At 46.5% G+C, this 21,487-nt stretch overlaps 1 protein-coding gene across 5 annotated transcripts in view; it reads right to left on the bottom strand.

Moving 5' to 3' along the window:
* Positions 1–21,487, bottom strand: part of LOC111865593 (putative polypeptide N-acetylgalactosaminyltransferase 9) — a 292,001-nt gene that overhangs the window by 32,556 nt on the left and 237,958 nt on the right. For all 5 annotated transcript variants that reach the window (XM_023853762.2, XM_023853761.2, XM_023853764.2 and 2 more), the window contains 2 exons: positions 19,878–20,047; positions 4,114–4,278 (listed from right to left, as the gene is read on the bottom strand). In XM_023853762.2, the coding sequence (XP_023709530.1) occupies positions 4,114–4,278; positions 19,878–20,047 (335 nt within the window). The remainder of the gene's footprint in view (positions 1–4,113; positions 4,279–19,877; positions 20,048–21,487) is intronic.

The raw sequence follows: 21,487 nt of genomic DNA, 5'->3' as shown, positions 1-21,487 counted from the left end.
GTCCCCGACCACGCCCGCCGCCCCCACGCCCCCCCCCAAACCTCCGTCTCTCATCATGCTCCTCTTGCTCCTGAGAAGGCTCGCCCCTACGAATTCGCTCGCTTCGTGTCTTTCAGCCGGGACACAAACCGAGGACCCCACAGTTTACTGCACTGGGCTGCATCAGGCACGATGCTGCACTCGCTTCCCTCCTGTTACTTGTGCTCTCCTGCTCGGCATACTCTTCGATCCAGAAGCAATATGTTCCTCCGAAACGTCCGGGTTCTTCCGAACTATGCGGTCTGGCAAGAAACCGCTGTGAGAACTTAGAATAGACGTCGCTACAACTGCCTAACACCGACTACAGCGTCAGGTTATACGCCCAGCCGGAACACTCCGAGAGTCACTCAGACATTTCAGGCATAAGCTGCAATTCCTTCCATTGGTCCCTATCCTGAGCCACATCAATTCAGTCCACACCACCCCATCCTACCTCTCTAAGACCAATTTTAATATTATCCAGTCGCTTACAGCCGAACACACAGGTTACAATGTTCACGGCGAGACAGTTTTCAGTGGACGGAATAACACGCAACTGCTATTGAGCGCGGCACAAGCTGTTACAGGGGTAACGTCCTAGACAGGTCGCGCCATAGCTCAAGCGGTTAGTCGCTGGCTTCCCATCGCGGCGGCCCGGGTTCGATCCCGGGTCTGGTCAAGTGGGATTTGTGGTGGACAAAGTGGCGCTGGGGCAGGTTTTCTCCGAGTACTTCGGTTTCCCCTGCCAATCTTCATTCCACCAATTGCTCCACAATCACTCTCACCTATCATCTGGGGCTGGTGCAATAGGCCAAAATTGGCCGCAGTACAAGGGACTTAGCCCCACCTCACTAGCATTAAAAAAAACGTCATAGACTTCTACTAAGAAGGTGCTCGGTTCGAATATTGGCTTGGATACGGCCATTCTGACCGCAGTTCTTCGTGGTTTTCTTCAATCCCTCAGGGAAAACTGCGGCATACCTCGATTGCTTCCTTCGAAATATTTTCAATTCATCAAACATTCATCCTTCCAGCAGACGCTGTACGGTCTCAATAATAATTAATCCAAGACAACGACGCCACTAAGCACATGCAACCTCAGAATGTTCGGAGCTTTGTACTAAAACCGGAGGCGGCATCGCGGCTACAGCGCCTGTGGAACTGTGATTCGAGCACACGCATCACGGCAGTGGCGGAGAAGTTGCCGAATAATCACGGCGCGCTGCATCTCTACGCGACTCCTTTATAAAACATGATTCAAAACGTGATTCAGGAATTTAAAAATATAATCAATTAATTAGGAGCTTCCATTATATATTACATACATATGAACTTTGTTTACTCTGTTGCATGCCCAGTATGAGAGAGCAAGGCGATGGTGGGGAAAAAATAAATTTGGAAATTTTGCAGGATTCACAAGTTTTCGACCTATCGGAATGCGAAAAAGAAAAGGTCTGTCTGTCCGTCTCTATTCATGTCCGTACAGGCGCTAGCGCCTGCACAGGTGGGGAGAAATTATTCATATTCGATATTCAAAAGCCGATATCAGTGGCGGCGCTGTCTAAGAAATGAAATGTCTTCGCTCGCTGGAACATTGGGGTCGTGGGTTTGAATCCCAATTATGGCATGGATACCTATTTACGTTCATTCTGTGTTAGGTAGCAGCCTCGCGACGGACTGATCCCCCGTCTAAGGAGTCCTACTGACCGTCTATGATTAAGAAACTCAAGTGAAACGAAGCGTTTCACGGAAGCCCCGCGGACCAAGTGAGAGCAAGAGGAACAGAAGAGGAAGAAGAAAAATGAATTCAAAAGCTTCTCTGGCGGATCAGAAAGTTTCTTACAGTTTTCTGTCACGTGAGGAATCCTTAAGTGCAATACGACAGGTTTCTACTGCAGAAACAACAGATTTATAACCTGTAAGTAGCGACCAGAGAAGCAGTCACGGGAGAGCATGCGGTGGCCGTCTCGATGCGTTTCTGCACACTCAGTTGTCTGAATAACAAGGGGACGGCTTCTTACAGCAAGCAAACGGCAACTATAGACACATCGATAAGAAATCTAACTACATTATTGGCCTCGCGTCATGTCAGTTCTCACTATAATGCTAATGAATCGGCCAGAACAGGTTGGTTCAGAGGACTTATGTTTGGGAAATGCTTGGTTCGAATCTCGGACGGCACGGCTGGGTATCCTGACAGATTATTCGTGGTGTTCCTCAGTCTCTCCCTGCAAGTGCCAAGACGGTTATCACTTCCTTCCCCATCCTTTCCAAATTTATCATTCACTACTCATCCCACCCTTCAATGCTGCATATTCTCGCAGATGGCAGCGCCACAGAAATTAGTGCGTCGGTAACGTGACTTAAAACCCAGCATCCTGTCGCACTGAAGCACCCTTCGTTCAGTTTATCTTCCGTCTGTAACGCACCAAACATACATACGGCAGTGGGCATGGCGACTGGCTACGGGCTGGCCGACAGTCCTGGTAGGGTCAAGAATCTTCTCTTCCCCACGTCGTCCACACCGGCTCTGGGGTCCACCCTACCTCCTATCCAATGTGTACCGAGTGAGCTTTCCCTGGAGGTAAAGCGGCCGGAGCGTGAAGCTGACCACTCACCTCCAACTGGTGTCGAGGTCAAGAAAATGTAGATCTATACATCCACTCCGACATACGCCTTCATGGTACAGTGCATAGTTAGTTAAGCACAAAGACGACTTTACCTTTACCAAACTTACAGTCAGCTCACAAAAATGTCAGTTAAATATATTCTATGCTCGCTACATGTTTCGACATCACTGGGCCATCTTAAGGCAACGCAATTTTGTGTATACAAGGCGTACAAGGTACACACGACCAGGGGAGCGGCAGATACAAAGGGCCCCATAAGGGCCCAAATACTAAAACAGAGAAAGGGCAAAACATTCTCAAAGCACCGAAACTGAGAACAATGACGACTTACATCAACGAGTAATACTGACATGAGCAGAACAGGACAGTGGGTTCCATCAAAATGTGTTGCCTGAAGATGACCGTGTGAGGTCGAAACATGTAGCGAGAGACTGAATGTATTTTAATGCCATTTTAGTGAGTTAAATGTAATATATATGGACAAATACCGTCTTAAGTGCAACAATTTTATTGTAGTTTTTACTTCTTTTTCCTCCTCCACACTACATGTTTCGGCCCTAAATGGCCATCATCAGGTGTGTATCACTCACGTAACTGTTACACTGCTTGTTAAAAATGTAAAAATCCCAGTCTTTCTAATTGTATAAAATCTTTGTTAATCTACACGCGTCGATTTGATTTTTAAATTAGCACTTTTTAAACCTTAATTCAAGTTAAAATGTCTATAAGATCTTTGTTCTCTTTCTTTTTCAAATTAAAATTTTTCAGGGTACATGCCCTATATCTACGGTGCTGCAGCGGCCACTTCTTGTTTTTATCGCTGTTCATGTGTTGTCTGGTGTGCTGTCTGGTGTATTGTGTGCTGTGTTTCATGTTGGTGGGTGTTGGAGGGGGAATGGGTAGTGGGGGAGGGAGGTACCGTTAGTCTGTATAGATTTCGTATATAGTTTGAAATATGGGATTGTATGTTTCTATGTGTGTGTCATTCATTTGTAGGCCTTTCTTACTTATTTTATATATATTGTATTTCTCTAATGTATTCAAATGTTTACCCTTTTTTCCCGTTGTTACAACTTCCATTACGTCTGTTATTGTTCCGTATGCATGTCCCGTATTTAGTATGTGATTTGAGTACCCGGAATTGCAATTATTATTTCTAATATCATGTATATGTTCTTTATATCTGGTGTTAAATGTTCGGCCCGTTTGTCCAATGTATTTCAATGGCCTACAGAGTGTGAGTGTAACAGGATGCTGAAATATAATAGAGTTAAATGTAAGTTTGGTGTCATCTAAAATAAGAAGGGGTTTGCATTATAGACGGAAAAGAAACTGTACCGAGAGTTGACTCACTGCAATACCGACTGCCCGGCGAACCCGTATCAGTAACTCTATGCTGCCCTCTATTGGTCGATTTGTGGTACTGACTGTAAGTAAGCAAGCAAGGCGAGAGCTTGTGACTCACCCGTAGTGCACTCGCAGTGTGAGTCCAGGTAGGTGAGGACGGGCGCCGTGGCGTGCTTGGCGCCCAGGAGGCGCGCCCTGATGAGACCCTCCCGCTTGGACGCCCGCACTATCTTCACCTTGGGGTACATAGCCATGTAGTCCTCCAGTTGCCGTTTCGTATGAGCTGGAAAAGAGAAGAGAGTGTTGCAACTGTATTCTGCCTCCGTACACATGGGGCTTACCGCACCCTCTACAGGGCACCGACGCTGAATGAAAGAATAAACTAAAGGACAAATTTAATTTATGAAGTAAGCGGCCATTTTTTCGCTACTTGCTGTAGTATCATTAAGGACATAACTGAGGTTAGTATCAGAAAATGGCGGTTGCTATGGCAACAAAGTCGCCTGGCGTCAGTGTCGCCAACTGCAACACACAGATCCTTCATCTCTGCCGCCCAGACGGAAATACGGCGGGTGAGGGATGAATCTCGCAATGACACCCCCCCCACCCCACCCCCCCGCGATTACAGAGACAGGTAAACTGCATCGCAGATTGGACGGCGCGAGAGAGACGGACAGTAGAGATGCACCGTACTTAGGGCCGGATTGTCCGCAGAAGAAAATGCACGAAATTTAAGATGGAGATTTCTACGAACATCGGTTTCATCAGAGAGTGTCATACCTCTATGAATCATGAAGGTTCACTATCGAACACAAAGAAGCCCGGATTTGGACCTTAGCTCCCCGACCTTAAAGCAGAACTGGCGTATCAGAAAATACCGGGTTCGAATTCCTGCCAGGTCGCGATCGCACCTGCTTAACGCTTACGGCTACTTTCTCCTGTCCCTACTGTCAGATTCCTTGCATTCCATTCACACTGAACCGACTGAGCAAGCGACACGGGTCATGCCGGCTCCGTCATGCTCTGTTCTGGCCGATACTTAGGGGCCGGGTTCCACTTCGCGCAGTTCATACACACGTCAAGTCACTCATGGAGATGAGCCCTTCTCGAAAAGCCGCCAGTCCTGCAGCTACTCAACAACTTCCCGACATTTTATGGAACCCAAATGTTCATCATCGCGATCACAAGAGCGCTCCAATGCTCCCTATCACAAGCCAGATCAAACCAATTAATACTACCCCATCCTATCTCTCTAAGATCCATTTTAATATTGTCCACCCACCTACGTCTTGGTCTTCCTAGTGGTCTCTTTCCTTCTGGCTTTCCCACCAATATTCTATATGCATACCGCGTCTACCCATTCGTGCTATATCTCGTGCCCATCTCATCCTGCTTGACTTGATCATTCTAATTATACTTGGAGAAGAGTACAAGTTATGAAGCTCCTCATTATGCAGTTTACTCCAACCTCCTGTCACTTCATCTCTCTTGGGCCCAAATGTTCTCCTCAACACCCTCAGTCTATCTTCCTCCCCTAATGTCAGAGACCAAGTTTCACACCCATACAGAAGAGACATGTTAAGATCAGATGGCGTAAATGGGGGACGCTGTCGATTGTTTAAAAAAAATTTCGTGTTTGTAATTTCGAGCCCAGACATATCTCCTACAGGTGTTAAATATTTTTATGAAATAAAGATGTGCCTCTGAAAGAATAAGATGTGACATAATATGACTAATAAATTAAGAGGTCCAGAATACAAATATCGGTGCGGAATCTCGCCATATTGGTTTCAGATTTGCATGATTTTTCTGTCACACTATTCTAATGCATTGGCACCATCTTGAAAGAGTCCACCACGCCATTCATTCCAAATCACCACACGCGCGATCAACATTACCTGTCATTGCATTACGTTCCTAAAACGGTACAGTTTGGGCGAGAGCTCACGCCAGATCCACTGGTAGACGGATGGATGTGACTGAGAAGGATCCTAGAAAACATAGGACTGGACTAAACTGGCTAAAAATTCGATGCAGTGTAATGCATTCGGGTATAACAAAAAGCGCGGCTTCCCTTAAGCAGCCGAAGCAATATCAGTTTCTAGAAACAGATCCTGCACGATGAAATTAATCAGTTGATTAAGAGTCATTCATTTACACACCTCAACGAGTTTCGCGAGTCCACGCAAATGCCATGTCGCGCATGCCGAGTTATATACACATGTTCCACTGTTGCACTAAGGTGTGGATGTGCCACAGAAAGAAAGAGTTGCAAAGTACACGTGGCGGATGTTTGCCGGACACTCAACAAACACCGTTCGCTTCATTTAATTGCAGCAATTTATGGGGAATGTGGACACACAGCGGGGACGCTTGTAAACTGGCCTCATATCGTATTTATACTATCAACACGGCCCAACCCATATAGGGACAATATACGTATATACACTGCCACGTGTATGAGTGACTACAGACGGGGTTTGGATTGGTAAAGCGATTTACAGGACACTTACAGATCGTAACGACACGTAACTATTTCACGCACTCTACAGCTCACTACAGCACGCACTAAGTCCTCTCAGTCTGCTGTATCTTCACCGGTTGACACTTGGTAACGGCTTCCAAAGCCGTAGCTTCCTCAGCTTCCGAGGTCACGATCTTATTGGCAGGCGACTGTCTGAGAACTGAACCCTAGACTTAGCGGCCTCCGTAGTCTAGAAACGGGGAAACCCACCCTCTCCAATAACTAACTAACTAACTAAACCCTAGACTTGTCCTGCTTATAACACCTCGGCACGGACCGTGTAGAAAACCTCTCCCAACAGTTCTGTTGTTGCCTCATGTGGCTATCGCTAGGACCGCGCAGAGAACAACATTCTTGTGTTGCTGCTGAGGGCCATTACCTACCAAAGGCCGTTCTTTACAGGGCCACTGCTTAGCAACGGGTCTATATCCTACTACACGTATATATGTACAGTCACGTATGAGAGTGTGACTGTAGAAGCGGTTTGGATTGGTGAATGAATTTATTGGCCACTTGCACATACTCGTACTAGGGTGAGCAACAGAGTCGGTCTGGATGATATAACAATCGAACCCCGATTCCCCGTTGCCCAGCTCATGGCCCAGTCACTACACTGACTGAGCTTCCCCAGAAAGGGATGGAGGAAGGACGAAAAGGACAGGGATGAACATGTGAGAGACTAAACCCGCGCATTCACTGAAACGTCACGAGCAGTTGGAAGGGTTAGAAAGTTATCAGGCTTTGGTTGAGAGATTTCCTGTTGAAATGCAACAGTTTTCCTATAAATAAGCCTCTAAAAGCGCGTAGCCTAAGTAGTCAAAATGAATGTGGTTTAGTTGAAGCATGAGGAAAACACACGTTTGAAGCGCCTCTGTCGGTAATTGAAAGAACTTAAATACAGTCATCAGTAGCACAGAAGCCTTCACGTAACCTGCACGCGGCCAGCCTTTGCTCCTGGTTTATTGAGAGCGCGGCTGTCAGTCGGGGCGTGACGTAAATGTCAGCGGAACATTTCGTGGCCACAGCGAAAAGGGTTCCGCCCCCACAACATGTCTGTGTGTGTCTGTCCCTCTCCTTTGATTTGGTTTCTGGAAATTCTGTTATGTCATTGAAATGTCAGTCCACCAGAAGCTACCTATACATCTTAAATCATTAACTAACCCTTTACAGCACGGCGGTAACTATATCTACCACCTGCTTCAAATTTGAAAAATTTGAAATTTAACTTCTCAAGAACTTCACTGATTTTGTAATTCATCAACGTCATAACAAAATCCAGCCAGTGAACCTGAGCCTATTCACAATGATTCATATTTTCATATCTTTCGCATGATACATTTTAATATTATCATTATAATAAGTAGGCCGATGTGGCTATAGATATTTAGGCGTGTATGTAATGCATGGTTTCCGTATCTCTGTTTGTTCATCGGATTTGCCGTGCTGATATTTTTCGCATTTCTCCTCAGTCTCTCCACGTAAATTACACAACAGTGTGCGTGCAACTCTTAGGTACTGCTCATCACACACTCTTATCAAATCGATGCTGCAGGGTCCACTTAACTTCCTGCGCAAGAATACGTTCGTTGAAATAACAAGAAATCGACAAAAATTGTTGTCCATTTAAAACATACTCCAAAGTAGTCCCCCGATTATCAGGTTTACCAACTCTAACTTTGTAACTAACCACCATGGAACAGTTTCTTTTCACAGAAGCTAACAGTCACTCAGACAGACAAGAGTGTCTCCGCCTCGTGGGTTCACATGACCTCACTGTTGGACCATTAAATTTAATTACCAAACCGTCCGGTAATGTTTCCTTAAGAGCGATACCGAAGATTTCTTTGAACACATGGGACTTTTCTTCCGTAAGGTTGGCTACATACCATCAGAGATGTTTCAGACTAAGAATACCAGTAGGTCAATGGTTTTAATGAGCAGAAGTAAACGCGTTGGGCTTTGCAAGGTTCATTTGATGTACACCGAAGTACACGTATTTGACTGCCCGGGGGAGCAAACTTGATTGAAACGACAGAAACAGCTGACAGGCAGAATTCTGGATCAAAGGAAAGACCTCTCATTAATCATTGCTTTTTAGAGAGGCATGCTGCCCCCCACAACACACCTGTGGCGCCATCAGCAGGTGGTGACGTCAGTCGTTACATAACTACCGAGAAGTTACTAGATTACCTTGCATCTGAGGTTCTCTCGAGAGGGGAGTGAAGGCCTTCTGGGTCGTAACGGTGTGTATAACGGAGATAGCCCGAAGTTTCGGAGGCGATATGTTCCTCCGAAACGTCAGACACTCCTCCGGAATACACGGCTTTAAAACCCATACGATCATACGCATGATAACATTCGCCATTTCCGATTGGAACCAGAATCCTAACACATGGGATTTTTCTTCCGTAAGGTTGCCAGCATGTTATGAGATGCTGCAGGCAGAGTTTAGCATGGAACTGTAATGTGTGGGGGCGTACGCTACGTGTATCAGCCACTGTGACGGATTTCTCTTCCGTAAGGTTGCCAGCACGTTATGAGATGCTGCAGGCAGAGTTTAGCACGGAGCTATACTGTGTGGGGGCGTACGCTACGTGTATCAGCCACTGTGACGGATTTCTCTTCCGTAAGGTTGCCAGCACATGTAATGAGATGCTGCAGACAGAGTTTAGCACGGAGCTGTACTGTGCGGGGGCGTACGCTACGTGTATCAGCCACTGTGACGGATTTCTCTTCCGTAAGGTTGCCAGCACACGTAATGAGATGCTGCAGACAGAGTTTAGCACGGAGCTGTACTGTGTGGGGGCGTACGCTACGTGTATCAGCCACTGTGGCGGACAGTATCACTTTGAAGCATACACAATCATGTTCCATTAATTTTATTCACAAATCAGTGACCCAGAAAGAAGCGACCATCCAACCCACGGGCACATACACAAGGAAACCCGAAATGAGAAACGGCGTACAGGATGATTACAGAGAGACAAGATTAACAACAGTAACCAGTGACAGTGAAACAAAACTCTGTTACCCTGTAGGCATTATAAAGCCATTATACGTTTCATTCATCGTAATTATAAAATGTATAAATGCCGGATTCGTTAGCAACGAGGCTCCAAAGCCTCTAGAATCAGGCACATGTGCCTGTCCGCGACATTCTAACATCCTGATATGGGCGTTGCGACCGTCCGATCCCCCATACAAAGAGTACTAACGGTTGTCTTCACAAGAAGAGACCAAGAAAGTGACAAGAGTCTGGAGAAAATGACGTAGTTAATAGCTTCATAATGACTATTATTTACAAATAGCGAAGATTTGGCACAGGAATGAGTGTAAAAAGCACAGAGATGAGAAATGCATACAAAATTTTCGTTGGAAGACCTGCAGAGAAGGCGCTGAGGGGATAATGATAAAATGGTTAGTGAGGAAACATGATGGAGGATGTGGATTGGATTCATGTGGCTCAGGATTGGGAGCAGCGGCGGTCTCTTGTGAACACGGTAATTAAATTTCAAGTTGTATGCGAGGCGGATAATTTCTTGACCAGCTGAGCGACTATTAGTTTCTCAAGGGGGGACCAGATTCAGGTTGCACAGGGACTATAAACTGAAAAGCGTACAGATTGGCGCAATGTTCCCCATTTTTAGCCTACCTTCCTAAAGTAGGCTTATGATATCTCCATGCTGTCTGTGCGTCCGTGTACCCCCCTCAACTCTCGAATGGCTGAACCAATCTTTATGAAACTTGGTATGTATATCATGGCTCCTGAGCCCATATCAATTACGTACTTCATAAATACCTCTCATGAGTGTGTTTCTGTGCGTATCTCCCTATAGTTGCTACGCAATGGCTCGGTAAAAACGTTACTGCGGAAACGACCACATATGCAAGAAAAGAACTGTTGGAAGCGTCGTTTCCCATGAGGTCCGTGTCTTATGAAAGGAAGGCGATTAGTGCTTCCCAGAACTTCTTGTTTAAGATGGCGACTTGAGACACATGACGTCATAATACAGTTGTTCGAAATGACGTCATCCTCCATAACGGCCTGTCATATCACATACAATACACTTCTTCCCTCCACGGCGCCCTTTGTTCGATTTCAGGTCAAGTCGTGTGGGATTTATGGTGGACAAAGTGGCACTGAGACAGTTTTTCTCCTAGTATTTCGGTTTCTCCTATCAATTCTCATTCCAACAACTACTACACATTCATCCGACGATACCGGTGTCGTCATTAAGTAGTCAAATTTCCAATGCAGTGAACAGCGACGACGGCGCCGACGCCTGGCGTAAGCTCTGTTGCGCACTGAATGTCCAAAGCTTCAGCAGACAAGCAGAACAATATGTATACAGTGGGTTTGTGTATTTGGAAGTAGAGATGCAACTTACGGGTAACCCTGTATTTCCATCCCTATGCTTTGTGAATCCTTAGAGACAGTATCGGCACATTCCAGTCGAATGGGTAGCCCTCTTGTGTCGCATTCTGACAACACACATGCCCGTTGCCAGGAGACAAACATGGCGCCGCGTCTCGATTCCAGCTCATCCATTTGTTTTACTATAACCTACACAGGTCTGCATTTCGTATCAAGAGACTTTCCCAGATCCCGTATCAAGAAACTTTCCTGGATCCCGTATCAAGAAATTTCCCGGATCCCGTATCAAGAGAGTTTCCTGGATCCCGTTTCGAGACTTTCCCGGATCCCGTATCAAGAGACTTTCCTGGATCCCGTATCAAGACTTTCCCGGATCCCGTATCAAGAGACTTTCCTGGATCCCGTATCAAAAGACTTTCCTGGATCCCGTATCAAGAGACTTTCCCGGATCCCGTATCAAGAAACTTTCCTGGATCCCGTATCAAGAGAGTTTCCTCGATCCAGTTTCGAGACTTTCCTGGATCCCCTATCAAGAGACTTTCCCGGATCCCGTATCAAGAGACTTTCCCGGATCCCGTATCAAGAGACCTTCCCGGATCCCCTATCAAGAGACTTTCCCGGACCCCGTTTCATTATCTCAGAATATGAAATACACAACTAAAAGATTGCTACAGAAATTGTGGAATTACTGACTCAAATCTTAACAAATTTGTATGAATCTGAGGTTCTCACCGCCGTCGCCATGATGACAACCGTTCGGAGACAGTCCGACATTTCGAAGGAACATATCGTCTCCAGCTTCAGGATCGAAGAGTAAGCCAAGCAAGAAACAGGCAGAAGCAGGTGGCAAGCTGAACTTTGCTTCGCTTACTTTTCTACTGATGATGGAGGCAGATTTCAATCGCGAGAATCGAAAGCCGGACGTCGAGGAGCCTTGTGAGGAAGAGAGGCAAAAATGACGGGCTATCTGATCACGCAATAAAAGTCCAGTCTCCATGGCAACAGAGAATTAATTGAACAGATGACTATCGATTGCACGACACATTTTGCAAGAGGTCTTCGGTGTCTGACAATGTACTCCCTCAGAAGGGCGAAGGGAGGAGTAGCAGCTGCTGATTGGCAAGCCCCTGACAGCAGCGTTACGCAGCAGTTACCAGATATCCGTGGCAAGAATGCAACCCGCGAAACACAAGCCTACACCGGGTGTTGCACGGATGCTGCAAGTTAAGAGCGACTGGCTACACGATACGAGGACACGACTGAGCAGACCGACGTACCGGCAACGCTCTGTGTCTGTTTCTGGGAGATGACTCGTTCGAATCTCGGGCCGCGACACCGGCTAAGGTGTTCTGTCGTTTTCCTCAGTCCCTCTAGGAAAATGCCGATAGTGTACTTAGATTAGGCCATGGACGCCTCCTTCTAGATCCTTACAAATCCATCAGTCATCAACCACGTGACGATCCGATGTGATATATGCTGGCAGCGTCGTTACATATAATTAACAAGAACTGTTTCCCGGATTTCTATTCTCTCTGGCTTTCACTGCTTCCTCGCTTACTTTGCCTGTCTTATTCGTAATATCGNGAGGTAGAACCTCACACGACTATTTCCGCTTAAGAGCGCCCGCACTCTGCTGGCCTTACAACGAACTATACGTGAGTAAATGAAGCATGGTCGCGTAGCAACCAAGGTTTCCACGGCACTCGAAATATATATAAGAAAAGCGTCCGTTTTCTTGGGTATTTCTAAGAATATTAATGGAATATGTAACGCCGCAGGTTATGCCTGAGAAGAAAGAAAAGGCATTCTAGTGGAAATATTCCTAAGCGACCTCATTAAGAAGCTATATCCGTCCCGGTGTTTCCACCGAAATTCGAACCCAGCATATCCGGCATAAAAGTCTAGAGCGCCAGTGATGTCAACCAGCTCGGGCTAGTCTATGATGTGACTCCGTTTAGTCTGGTAGATAGTGACGGCTTCGGAAGAGACCGTCGCCTCAGTCATTTAACCTGACGATGTCACATCGAATCCTTCCAGATCTGAACACATATTCCGAGGGACCGAGAGAATAAGGTCATTTGAGCTCATACCACAAGCTCACAGGGGTAGCCCAATACAGTGGTCCCCAGACGTATGGCTCAACAAACACTTCATTGCCACCCAGCAGCAGTCGCGCCCCACACATTGCAAACCGCTAACCTAATTACTCCCGCAACATTTGGAGCCTTGGCTTCATTGCGTTTGTGTGTAAAAGGTCGGGTTATTTCTCGCTGACATTTCTTCACAGGCGCTGGCATTTCCGCTGCTCGATATGGAGGGTCAGCTAATGACGCCATGAAGCTCAGGTAGCGCGCCAACCGGACGGGAAAACTGCGAACTACAGATAAACCCCACGCAGAGAACATCTTGGGGAATGTATCATCAGGGAGGAAAGCGGATCGCTACGGAGTACTTACAAATTCTGAACACTGCGCTGTCAGCATAAGCTGGACCGAAAATCGCAATGGACAAACAGCGTTTTGTTCCGTAAGTTGCCACAACGCACTCGTATAGGTCCTCTGTCGCGGGAGAGTGACCATAGACGGGGTTTGACCGCTACGCATTTATTGAACACTTACAGAACGTAACTATAAATAACTACTACAGCTGAACTACGGACTTACTGCCAAATTTCTGTTGGTCCTCGCCAACACAGTGATTCTTGGTTCCGAGTTCCAAGGGACTCATGTTCATATTCTACTGTCTAACGGTTCTGGGAGGTCTAGAGACCACTCGCTGAACCAGCCCTGACAGCACAGCGCCGAATGGAAGGGCCGTAAGTGAACAACGAATTGGAAAGGATATGGAAAGATGGGACAGTAGTCTAAGCCGAGCAGCTATCCTGCCCCTTTCCTGGAAGAACTGAGGGAAATCACGAAAAGGCTATCATGAACAGTTGGTGTGCAGGCCGAGTGTCGAATTAGGCACTTCCTGAAGAAGCGTTACCGGTTGAGCGAGGAGGATAGTGAGGATAGTGGAGACTAACCACAAAGCGGCAGGGAAGGGACAGCAAACAAAAGCAAAATGGCGGACCTAGCAGACATTAATTCCGCGCACCTTGTAGGCAGGAATCTCGCCCGAAGAGACATCAATATTTTGGAATACCCGGTGAAGGCCACGAGGTGTGAATTCGTGTCACGTCGTGGCGCTTACGTTTTAGAAATTTAGGGACTGCAGCGTCGGGCATTTAATGGAGCTGGACAAAGCGTCGCGCGCTGAGACGGCGGCACGTCAGTGGCGGATGTGCTGCACACACACTTAGCCTGAGGAGGGAAATGCATGTCGCAGTGTTTGTCAGTCTGCTGAGGTCCTCACACGGGTGGGATATAACGCAGTGTTGTCCTTTGAAGAACCAGCGGACGTTTCGGTGGAACATATCGCCTCCGTCTTCACAGTCGAATACTAAGGCAAACCAGGAAAGAGCTCAAAGCGGGTTGGATGTCCACGGGCAACGTGACGGTAGAAGAGAGAAGAGAGAACTTCCGTTAAGCGGGATTCGAGGTCCCACTGCGATGAATGGATGCTGTGACGCCGTGTAGTCCGTCAGAAGCTTCAGCGATATTTCAGAGGAACATAGTGTCTCTATCTTCACTGTTGAATAAGTACTTCCTTGGCTGACTCTTCCAGACTGAAGATCTAGACAGCATGTTCCTTTGAAATGTTTGTTACTGCCTACCAGACTACACGGCGTCACATTGCAACCACATTACTCTTTATAATCGCAGCCGATTACTGTAAAACCGTAACATTTTCGGCGACAAACAACAGTGTCCAAGTCGGCATCACACCCATGACCGTTGTAAAGAGAAGATGCATCAGAATTATTATTATTATCACAAAGTCAATANATTATTATATAAAGTTCCCTTTCTAGGACTTCCCAAGTCCGCAGCAAGAGCACTAACTGCATTCGCGACCCCACAGTGTCCCTCAGTGACTGTAACGCTAAGAGTGGATTAAAGGACGGGTCATCTGCGGAAACCGCCCTTTGAAGTCCCGTGTTCACGCCCATAACACTTAACAATTAAGTTCCTACCTCATAAAATCTGTATCACCACTACAAAGCCCAGCCGGTTAACGCTGTTTAGGGAAACAGTCGCTGTTTACTGTGAGAACCGTACGGAACACACAGATACACTCTGTTGGCAGAATACAGAGTTTTAGTGTGTTCAGTCCGTACCTCACAGGAAACACATTACGTCACCACTACAAAGCCCAACCGGTTAATGCTGTTTATGGAAACAGTCGCTGTTTACTGTGAGAACCATATGGAACACACAGATACACTCTGTGGGTAGAATGCAGGGTACATTAAATATTTAAACACGCGGTGCGACGGTTAACACTGTTTTTCAGAGGATGGCACGAGAACACGCGGCACACTTGTTCCCTTGTTATTAAGATCGAGATCTGCACTTGATAATGCTCACTAAACACGAAACACGCCCTGCAAGCTCCGACCGCTTTTATACGCAAGCGACAAATTGAGATGGCAGATTAGCGCCATGTGTCACATGTAATGACCCTACGCCCCCAGGGACACTATCGTCACAACGTATCAACTCGAGTGAGGTCAGAAACAAATCACAAACTGCGACACCTGAAACTGGTACAGTCGCAGTCAAAAGGAACAGGGACACGTTCGTCCACTTCCACAAAGCAACAAGAATGTTGACGCGGTAAAGAAATGAAAATTGCAACCTTCTGGGTGTGAAGACGTGCAGTCCTGTCCATGCTTACGGACGTTTCGGGTGAATGCGTTGCCTCTATTTTCAGTGTTAACCAAGCAAAGGAATAAAGCTAGCTCTTCTTGTACCTTACTTAGTTTAGTCTCTGACACTGAAGATGGAGGCAGAATGTTCAAACGAAATGTCGCGAACAACGATCGGACTACACGGCGTCACATCCCAGGAGACAGTACCGTTCACAGTCACAGCTATATCAGTCTCAAATTCAACAAAGCAATGCAACGATTTGGCCTAATCAGAACTGTCTCCATGTACTCATGACTGCACCCAGACGCAGAGGACTCTGGACTGAGGCCACAGAAAGAAGGCTAAGGGATCGTAAGGTGACGCAGTTCGAGACTTCTCCCCTTTCTGCCTGCTCTTATNTACACGTCACAGTCTGCATTAAGACCAATTTGATCGAAAAATGGGGGAAATAAACCAAAAACTGAACGCATTTAAAGAAGCGTTCTCTGTCTCGCATTCTCTAGGGCGATCAGCAAAAATACTCTTAAACGGATTAAAATCTGTGCGCAAATGATCTGCGCATCCTCCTCCGCCCAGGACAAGTTCTAGGAGCGCCGACAGGTGTCACCACTGGACGTCCTCCCGTGGCCTACAGCACTCGTTTGCTCACAGCTTACTTAGCGACGCCGTAGCGCCTCAGATGACACCGTCGAATTGTAGGCTGATTGGTGAACAACGAATTGGAAAGTGAAGGGCCCACGTTCGTGGCCCACTTCAGAATCATATTCAGGCTAAGGTACTAATAATGGAAACATAAAAAAAGAGATTTAAATAAAAAAATAATTATCCATGTATGTCTGGAGTTACTGACGAAAACCACGCAACATCTCGGTCAGGGCGGTGTCTCTTGAGCTGAAATTCGAAGGCAATGCCCAGACTATTACCGCTACACTAACCTGCTCGATATTTGTTTTTCACTTGACAAGGACACTTTGGTCATACAGCGCGGATAGGTGACATACGGAAAATGCAAGGTTTGCTGGGAGACATCTGCTGGAAAACTATAACTTGAAACGCCCTGAACGAGACTTGAGAACCATAGTAAAGAGGAACAAGTTTCTTGATAATGTAAACTACAATGAACTACCTGAAAACAATATTCAATGACACGATTTTGTTTCAGAGGTGATGAACCTTAACGTTTCTATTACAGAACCCTGAAACGAACAAGAATAGCAAGGACTTTCAATATTGCATGGAACCCGCAGTTGATGCAGCGCTGTCCAAATATTTCTCTCCCCTGGCATACCTATATATATGCATGGGAAAATGAGAGCGACATCAGTGGTCTCTAGCGGAAACAAACAGAAGAAGGAAAACAAAAAAGACGCGTCAACCGCCACTCGTTTCAATATAATCCCTCCTTAATTAAGAGCACGTGACTGCAAATCAAGGAAAGCTGCACACAACGAGGCGTTGCCATGACGACGAGTGGGCAGGTCACGTGCTTGTCTCAGGATTTTAAATTTAGAATAACAAAACAGTGTAGATCTCGGCAGGCGGTGTGGAATTTTAAAAACGGGATTACGTATTAGTGCCTTGGGAATCAAAACGGGGCTCTCATACCCCCTGATGGTACGTGATGACTTTTTTTTAATTTCAAAACTACAGTTGCCGCAGCGCTTTGTTAAGGATAACGCTAGGAATATGCATAGGGGAGTGGCGGTATAGTTCCATGCATTCTTAACCTTACGTCCCTACAATCCCTGTTTCTGTGGGTTGTTGCACGGCACTGCCAGTACATAACAGGGTACCTGACAAATTAGGAATGGGGAAAGGATATGAAAGGAAGAGTTAGTGGACTAACCGAGGTCGTATCCAGGAATTTGCTTGGAGGGACTCAGAAAGAACACGGAAAATCTTAGCCAAGAAAGTTGGTGTCTCGACCAGAAATCGAACCCAGGACCGCATAATATGGATCTAGAGCGTTACTGCTAAGCCCATCTGCTCGGTCCCCCCTCCTCTAGAATCTCACCCATTTTAGTTTTCGCAAGAAATAACTGAGGCCAGACATGGACACCCCTCACTCAGCTGGAACTCTAATGATCTGCGGCTACTCCGATACTTCTGGCCAATCCTGAACAAGACTTGAAACATTCAGTCGGTACAGCGACGGGCGTGAAAGGCCGGGATTCGATTCCCGCCAGGGGCAACAGAATTTTCTCAGTAGCGTTCAAACTGGCTCTGTGGCCCACCCAGCCTAATATCCAATCGGTACCTCCCCCTCCATCTGGTGCCAAGGTCAAGGAAGGTGGAACTATACCACCACCCCTCATGTCTTCATGGCGTGGTGCTTAATTAAGCACAGGGACAGCTTTACCTTTACCTTCACACAATTCGAAGAATATTTTTTCAATGGCTCTTCCAGCCCATTCAGGGCCCAGGCCTCTTATTCAGTTCCGTAATCATTTCACAGACGGTAGGACTCCTTGGGCGAGTGATCAGCCCGTCCCAAGGCCTCTACCTAAGCACAGGACAGCACAAACAGAACGAACGCAAACACACACCAAACATCCATGCGGTGTGTGGGATTCGAACCCAGGATCCCAGCGTCCGAGCGAACGAAAACAGTTCATGTCTCAGTCCGCGCGACTTGAAGGATCTACGTAGCTTCAGAAATGCCAACGGAAATTAAAATCGTTGCTCTTAAGAGGAGACGAATCAGTTCGAAGCTTCACGAGCGTTTTTGATTGGCTCCTGGAACACGGTAACATTCTCAAGTATTTGAAATATAACACTATAATTTCTATAAGCGCGAGACTTATTATGGTCATTACAAGATTTCCTGTCTTCATATCAACGAATTTTCGAGGTATCAGTGTATCGTGTCTATTATGTGAGAATGTAAAATACTTTATATTGATATGTGAAGTCAATCGTACCAAAGGGACAAATGGTGAGACTTTCCATTGAATTCCCAACGGGTGTTGTGCCTGTTCTTCACTAAATGATGTTCAGTTCCCTCAAAATTCTGCAAATTATACATGAGATCATTCGGTCCCCGCGCGACACAACAGACCCACCGCATGAACAGTCAATGTCACGTGTTGGCTACTACAGCGCGTATATTCTGTGCGGGTCTCAGATTCCACATTGCGTTCCCAGCGTAACAGGACGCGACGCACGTCTGTTACGTCACACGCGCTGGGTCTACGTTACAGACACAACATAACAACCGTCGCCGATCTGGATTACTCGTAATCTAGGGGGGAGGTCCGGTTTAATACAGCAAAATGTAACCCTAAAAGAAAAAACTTAGAAAACAAATAAATGGGAATTTTAATAACACGCGTATCGTAGTACCGATGAAAATAAATAGAAAATATTTCTGTAGACTTTATTTAACAACTGTAAGAAGACAAGAACTGAAATCCAGGGTCTCCTTCATCCAGCTGAAGCCAATCTTGGGTTTCAGTCTCTCCAGCTGCCCTCAACACAGTCTCAGAGGCCCCTTGCTCCTAAATGGCACGTGTCTTTTAAAGCATGTACTCAACTGTGAAGAGAATTTTTTTACTTTTCATATTTCGATCCGGATTATCCGATATCCGAGTTAGGGGGGGGGGTTTACTGTACCTTCTACAAGCCCTCTGACTCTCAATTCATGAATATATACGAGTACACTGTATGCGCATACGAAGTACGCATATCTACAGGACCGAGTGTGATGAGAAGTTAATTTGAGACTGAGGTACGGTGACGCACTGTAACTAAGGGCCTGGTATAACCCGTACCCATCCTAAAATCATATCTCCTAGGATTTGAGGTTCTCACGCGGTGGTTACGAACCCCTGCGATGTAACTACACGCAGTCCGTAGAAAGTCGACTGACGTTTCGGAGGAACACATCGCCTCCATCTTAAGGGTCTAACAAGCCGAGCAAGAGACCAGCGCGAAGGCAGGTGGCTAACAGATGACTCTCCAGGTAAGATACCATGTTTCACATCCTTGCGTAAGAGCGGGTAAAATTATTATCCTACTTCCGATTTTAGTTTCCTCGAAAACTATGAGTTCCTATGATCAGAAATTTCGGGCTTGCTGCCTGCTTCACGCTGGTATCTTGCACGGCTTGTTCGACCCCGAAGATGGAGGTGACACGTTCCTCTAAAAACGTCGGCTGACTTTCAAAAGACCCATCCCTATCCCCGTCAGTGGACTCGACCAAATCGCTGCGGTCGGACTGTACAACTCACCCATATCGGAGAAGTCGTCCACGAGGATGATCTCCTTGAGCAGATGGGGCGGAGAGCGGTCGAGCACGGAGTGGACAGTGCGCAGGAGCACGGACCATGCCTCGTTGTGGAAGCAGATGATGACGGACGTGGCTGGAAGCTTCTCCAGGTAGCGGCCCGGCTCCTTGCACCTGCCAAGGCAAAACACGTCATTACACTCCTTCTACTGTACTGTGGCGGCATGTGGAACCAGCAGAGACGGCAGTTCCTAGGGAACGGCTCTGTGAAAGTCACGTAACGGTTAGTTGCCGCGGCGACAGAGGCAACGCCAAAACAAAGGTACTGTGAGAAGCGGTGTCTTCTGTGATGTCCGTGCAAAGGCTATGTAAGGAGAGCCAATTGGGGCTTTGAGTTAGTTCTGAGAGAGGCAGTCTGCATACTCTTCAGTCAGCGCTAGCCAGCGAGGATAAGGGCCGTGGAACAAGGAAGTTGAGAAATCTAGGGCCTTGGGAGCCGTCACCAGGCGACCACCAGTAAAGACACGGCAAATTAAGAATTAATGCTTGCTGTAGTGAAGCGTAAAGTGCGTGAATTAACGATAGCGCTATAAATAATTGTAATTGTGTGCTATGAGAGCCAAATAAATCCTATTACCAATCCTAACCCCGTCTACAGTCACTTGACATGTGACATTACTGACGATGGGGCGTCATTATCAGTTGATGACGCGGACCGTTACGTCATCATTATAAAGTTACTACATTGTATTTTCGATATATTTCCGGTATCCGTCAGCCGATGAGAAATTCGAAAGTACAAAAAGAGAATTTTTGTTCCGTAAGGTTGGCTACGCTAAGTATGACGTATGTTGGTTCGTTCGAGTGGAGGGATACTATTACAGTGGTATATTTCATTCACAGGTGGACTCAACAGAATCATCTGATATAACTATATATTATAATCCAAAGAATTAAATGTTCGCTTTGTCGTAATTTTAAAGGATTTCCACTATACGCACTTACATGAACATCATTTCTCTCTCGTCCGCCACATTAATAATCGTATGTTCCGAATCCTCTCTCCCCAAAATTGTGGAAGTCTCCGGTATCAGCAATAGTACACCATAAAGTCGCAATGCGAGACTCGAGTGGTTGTCATCTCTTGTTCGCGTGTTCTTCTTTCAACTGTGAGTGCTGTTTCTTCTACAAAGCTGCAGTTACTGCATACTGTGACAATGACAAGGAAACCATATCCCGGCCGAAGACCGGGTAATCCTGCTTACCACTTATAAGAATATATTTACTGGAAAGGAAAGGCCGCGCCATAGCTCAAGCGGTTAGTCGCTGGCTTCCCACCGCGGCGGCCCGGGTTCGATCCCGGGTCTGGTCAAGTGGAATTTGTGGTGGACAAAGTGGCGCTGGGGCAGGTTTTCTCCGAGTACTTCGGTTTCCCCTGCCAATCTTCATTCCACCAATTGCTCCACAATCTGGGGCTGGTACAGTAGGCCAGAAGTGGCCGCAGTACAAGGGACTCAGTCCCACCCCACTAGCAATAAAAACAATACTGGAAAGGAAACTACGGTACGATTTAAGAGCAAGTAACTGGACCGCGCTGTACCGTAAGGGTGAAAC

Source organism: Cryptotermes secundus, unplaced genomic scaffold, assembly GCF_002891405.2.
Source record: "Cryptotermes secundus unplaced genomic scaffold, Csec_1.0 scaffold1443, whole genome shotgun sequence".
In the NCBI taxonomy this organism is placed as follows: domain Eukaryota; kingdom Metazoa; phylum Arthropoda; class Insecta; order Blattodea; family Kalotermitidae; genus Cryptotermes; species Cryptotermes secundus.
The sequence above is the reverse complement of the archived record's forward strand: the minus strand, read 5'-3'. Positions and strand labels throughout refer to the sequence as shown.